Source organism: Humulus lupulus, chromosome 4 (genome assembly GCF_963169125.1).
Source record: "Humulus lupulus chromosome 4, drHumLupu1.1, whole genome shotgun sequence".
Lineage (NCBI taxonomy): Eukaryota > Viridiplantae > Streptophyta > Magnoliopsida > Rosales > Cannabaceae > Humulus > Humulus lupulus.
In genome coordinates, this window is record NC_084796.1 from 249,919,889 (window position 1) to 249,925,397 (window position 5,509).

Below are 5,509 nucleotides of genomic sequence, written 5' to 3' on the forward strand. Positions count from 1 at the left end.
TATTGCAACCGCTTAGCATACCGGAATGGAAGTGGGACGATATAGCCATGGACTTCGTGACGGGTCTGCCAAAGACGAATAAGCAGCATGATGATGCTTGGATAGTCATAGATAGACTAACCAAGTCGGCTCATTTTCTGCCGGTTAAGACTTCTTATACGGCAGACCAATATGCCGACATCTACATCCAAGAGATTGTACGATTGCATAGAATCCCCAAGACGATAATGTCAGATAGAGGATCAGTATTTACGTCAAAATTTTGGAGAAACTTACAGATAGATATGGGTACTAAGTTAAGCCTTAGTACAACTTTCCATCCTCAGACAGATGGGCAGTTTAAGCGTACGATTCAGATCTTAGAGGTATGCTACGCGCATGTATGCTTGATTTCGGAGGATCGTGGAACAAGTACTTACCGCTGATCGAGTTCTCGTACAACAACAGCTACCAGTCAACGATTGGAATGGCATCTTATGAGTTGCTATATGGACGAAGGTACCGATCACCGTTGCACTAGGACGAGGTAGGAGAAAGGCAGCTTCTAAGGCCCGAAGCTGTTAGACAAGCTCAAGAAGCAGTAACGCTTATTAGACAGCGTATGCTGGCTGCTCAAAGCCGTCAGAAAAGATATGCGGATACCAAGCGACGCGATGTGGAATTCCAAGTTGGAGATCAAGATATCTCCTATGAAAAGTGTCAAGCGGTTCGGAAAGAAAGGCAAGCTTAGTCCCCGATTCCTAGGTCCTTTTAGATATTGGACAAAATGGGAACAGTTGCGTATAGACTAGCCCTACCGCCAGCATTAGCCGATAGTCACAACGTCTTCCACATCTCGATGTTACGCAAATATGTGTCAGACCCATCTCACGTCCTCAAGTACGATACGATAGCGCTCCAGAAAGACTTAAGTTACGAGGAACGACCGATTAGCATCCTAGATAGATGGATGAAGTAGTTACGGTCTAAGAGCTTTCCTATAGTCAAAGTCCTATGGAACAATAGTTCTGAATGCGAGGCAATGTGGGAGTTGGAGGAGGACATGCAAGGCTGGTATCCGGAGTTATGTGATAAGTAAATTTCGAGGACGAAATTCTTTTTAGTAGGGGAGAATTGTAGAGTCCAAGAACTTTACTTAGCTAAGATAGATAGTAGTATGATAGTATTTATAGCATTATCTTTGTTACTTTGGATTTTTGGTTCAGACCGGGAGTTATTTGGACACTCATAGTAGTACTTATAGATTTTCTAAGTTTAACCTATAGTTTAAGAATATTAAGTATAACCTAAGGTTTGATTAATGTGACTGATATTAAGGATTATATTATTATATTATAAGGTTTAGACATCAACCAATAGGATTTTAAGCACATGTTTTGAATGGTAATTAAGGATTAAGATTTTTGAGGATTAAATATAATAAGGAGTAAAGTTTGAATGTTATAGGGTCAGTCAGCAGCTTTGAGTACGTTGAGGGCTTAGTCAAGGCTGTTTACTCCATTCAAACTTAGCTAAAAATGTGTAATTTCGTGTTTAAATATTCAGCGTGTGCCGATATATCGCAGCTATAGGGGGCGATATGTCGCAGCACGTAAATACGGAAAACACGAAACGATGCACGGTCGCCTCGGGCATACTGGCCCAGGCGATATATCGCCTACAGGGGGCGATATATCGCCTCCTTCAGCATGGATTCAAACTCTTTTGAATTCATTTCCTTTCAGCCATTCAAACTCCTTCAACAGTCCAGCATCTTGTGAACGAGTCTTCAGCCTCTGCTGAACGATTATTCAAATGATTTTCACCTAAAAAGCCATTATTTTTATTCAAGTAAAATCAAGATATTTTCATTCCCAAACTCTATAAATAGGACCTAGTACCCAGCCATTATTCACCATTTGCTCTAAGTTCAGAAGCTGCTAGTGTTAAGTGAGTGTGAGAGTGTAAACACTTGGTTTGAGGAAAAACTATAAGCTTAAACATCATAAGCTTATCAAACACTTTGGGAAGTGAGTTCTATAGTATTTCGGTGAAGGTTAGATTGATCTTGCAATCTTTGAGGTAAACCCAAAACTCTAGTTCCTTTCTGTATTTTATGTTATTTCCTTTCTCAAAACCTTCTACTCAGTCCCCTAACCTTATTCTTATTTTGGTTAGGGAATCCAAGCTCTTAAGCATATAAGTTGGTAAGTATGTTTTATGGTTTAGTCTTTCCATCTCTTTCATTTCATCTCCTTTCTTTAGACTCACTCTTTCTTATGGTTTTAGGAGTGTTCCAAAAGTCCCAACTCAGTCCATAATCCCGGTAACTTTGGTAAGGAAAATAGGCTAGAATCAACATGTTATGTGCTTATGTTATCTATATGATTTATGTTATTAAAAGTGTTATGATATGTATATGTGTATGTTTGTAGGCTTGGGCATATGACCCATATGACTAACAAGACCCCAAATGGGTTATGGGCATATGACCTACTTAGCTAGTAGGACCCCACTAATCCCATGGGCATATGCTTGTTTAGTCTATGGGACCCCAAGTAATAATGGCCATTATAATAAGTGAATTATGTGTTATGATATGTCTTTACGTTATTATGAAATTATGTTTATGTTTATGACTATGTGTTAGATTTTTCCTTGCTGGGCATTAGGCTCATTCCTTTCTGTTTATGTGCAGGAAATAAGCTTTAGAGGTGGAAAGATTCGTGACGCTTAGAGGATGTGTATCGATGGTGAATGGAGTCAAGGGGCCGAGCGTTATTCGATTCGAGGATGTAGTCTTGTTTATGCTTTTATGGTTTTAAATGTATTTTCCGCATTTTCTATGTAACTCTTTTTAGTTTTTAAGTTATTTTTGTTTTAAAGACAATGGGTACCCATATCCTACTTATTTTATGAAAGTAACCTTTGTTTCCACAAGTTTCAATAAAATTATGGTATTTCCGCAAAAATGTAAGTGTTATGTATAGATTCGTTAATGGTCCAAATAGTCTAGATTAGTGGGTCGTTACAAACATCTTCTTGATACCATATTATAATTGAGAGAGAAATGTTATTTAGGAATAAGATTGGGGTCATGACTTAAAATTGTCAAGTGGAGTAACTATTTTCTTTATAATAATGATATTATGTATCCTATATGATCCCTATGTCAGTCTTATTTCTAATAATATATTATATTATAAACTAGTAGGGCGAATATATTTACTAACTAGAATAATATGTATTACCTTCATCATGTCGCCAGCCATGAGGAGAAAATGAGAAGGTTTTGGGTGAACGCTGATCCAGGTGCCATCCTTGGCTTGAACTTGGAGACCACCAACCTGGGTTTGGTGAAGTATTGTTGTGAAGTTCTTATCTGTATGGGGAATAAACCTTATAGTGGTATCAGAGTCTTGATTAGATTCATCATATTTCGAAAATCGAAGAATATGACTGCGAACAGCCTCAACTGGCTTCCAATGTTTCTCCACTCCATAGCTTTCAAACACCATTTTTGTAGCCATCTCATCTAATAAGGCTATTTGCTTTGCATATGAATGGACAATATCACTGTGTACCCACATATGAAATATGTCATGATCAAGTGTTTTAGGAAAATCTCAATTAAATGCTATATATATATATATATATATGGAGTTCATAAGAATATATTGATGGACATATTGGTGATGAGATTAGTTAAATCAAAAAATTTCACTTAAAATAAATAAATTAATTAATTAGATTTAATTTTTATATATAATATTACTTTTTGCCATTTATTTATATATTTATAGCGAAACATCCTTACTAATATAAATTTTTGTATATCTATGATATAATTATTTAAATTTTCACATTGTATGAAAGAGGAACACCTTTGATATTCATATCAAAGTTGTTTGAGAGAAAAAGTGCTCTTTTTAAGGTTTTGATTAAACTTAATTAAACCAATTTAGAATAAAAAACGGCACTTGTGATTTGGAAACATATATATATTTTTAAAAACAAGTGACACCCTTTCTACTTGAAAACAATTTACCATTTGAAAGGTTTAAAAAAATTTGAATACGGAAGTGTCCCTTTCAAAGTAATAACAATAAGAAAAATAAATAATTTGGAAAAAATATTAATGTCAACTACAAACAACAATTAGAATAAGTTTTAACTAAAGATAATTCTGTAACACTGACAGTTTATCATACAGTTTATATAATAATACACTATTATAATATAATAATACAGTTTTAACTAAAAAATGATAAGAGAGGTTTGATTCATTTTACTAGAGCTAAGTGACATTATATTTTTTAAGGGATAATATTATTTTAGACTCTCTGTTTTTACTAAATACTTATTTTGATTGAAAAATATTTTTTTGCACTTCATGCATGTATTGTAAATTGGTTAAAAAAGTTTATTGAACTCGGTTTTGAATAAAATACTTTCAATTGTGACTATGTTAAGATCGTTGCTCGATCAAAATCTACGCATTTCCTAAGTTGATGAATATTTATATTTCAATATATTTTTGGTGTCAAGTTTTATGTACGGGATCATCGACTTTAGAAAAGCACGGATCTTTGACGAGCATCAATTTTCTATGAAGTCATATTAAAAAGAGGAGTGTTACGGTCAACCTCCTTTTCAACTTCTTAGTCAACTTTCATTTTAAAAAACTAGTTTTTTTCATGGCGGTATTCCTTGTAGTTATGACATTTTTCCTGCAAATTTTTGAAAATTTTCGAATAGTTTACAGTACCAAGAACAGAATTCCTAATATTTCTTGATATTCCGATTTACCAGCCATGTTTGAAAAAATACAAATCTATTTTCGACACTGTAAACTATTCACAATTTTTAAAAAATTTGTAGGAAGAATGTAGTAACTACAACGAACACCGCCATATATTTTTTAGGATAAAGATTGACTAAGAGATTGAAATAGGATGTTGTCGCAAGCACACGTCTATTACAAAATATGACTAAAATCGAGTTCGAGAAGCTATTTTTAACCGATTACAAAACATAAACACACGATCTGAACAAGTATTTAGTAAAAATAGAGAATCCAAATCATCGTAATGGTTCTTATTAAAAGTACATACCAAAAATGATGGTTGCCATTGATCCACATAAGATCGACGAACTTCCTCACTTGTTCAAGACTTGTTGCCCTATCAATGGCTAAACCTTCATAGAGTGGAAGTTGAGGGATTTGGCCAATATAGCCACGAAATGGTTCCTCGCTAGTGTTCTTCATTTTCGTCTCAATTGGGAGATCAAAAAGATCCTTCGATTTGCAAAAGATTTGTGTATCAACTTCATTATTAGACAATAGTTCATCATATTTGGCTACGAAACAACCATACTCTTCGAGTGCAAATCGAATTTGGTCACACGTGGAAGCCCACACGTGTGAGCCTGGCTTCAACTCTTTGTTAGAAAAATCTATAATTGGAATCTCATGCACATCAACAGCTATGGAACCCATTTTTTTTTCTGTCTTTTAAAACAAAAGTGA

The 5,509-nt window shown here is 34.7% G+C and overlaps 1 protein-coding gene across 1 annotated transcript; it reads right to left on the minus strand.

Moving 5' to 3' along the window:
* Window positions 1-3,179: 3,179 nt before the first annotated feature.
* Window positions 3,180-5,509, minus strand: LOC133833178 (probable 2-oxoglutarate-dependent dioxygenase AOP1.2). The gene is made up of 2 exons (XM_062263428.1): window positions 5,094-5,509; window positions 3,180-3,555 (listed from the first exon to the last, which is right to left on the minus strand). The coding sequence occupies exons 1-2, from the start codon at window positions 5,477-5,479 to the stop codon at window positions 3,180-3,182; spliced, it is 762 nt and encodes a 253-aa protein (XP_062119412.1). The 5' UTR covers window positions 5,480-5,509.

Bases quoted from the DNA above. Each gene is read 5' to 3' on its own strand.
- LOC133833178 (XM_062263428.1), bottom strand. From the start codon at position 5,479: ATGGGTTCCATAGCTGTTGATGTGCATGAGATTCCAATTATAGATTTT. The intron at 3,556-5,093 runs GTATGTACTTTT...GTGGGTACACAG, and splicing joins AATGGCAACCATCATTTTTG to TGATATTGTCCATTCATATG.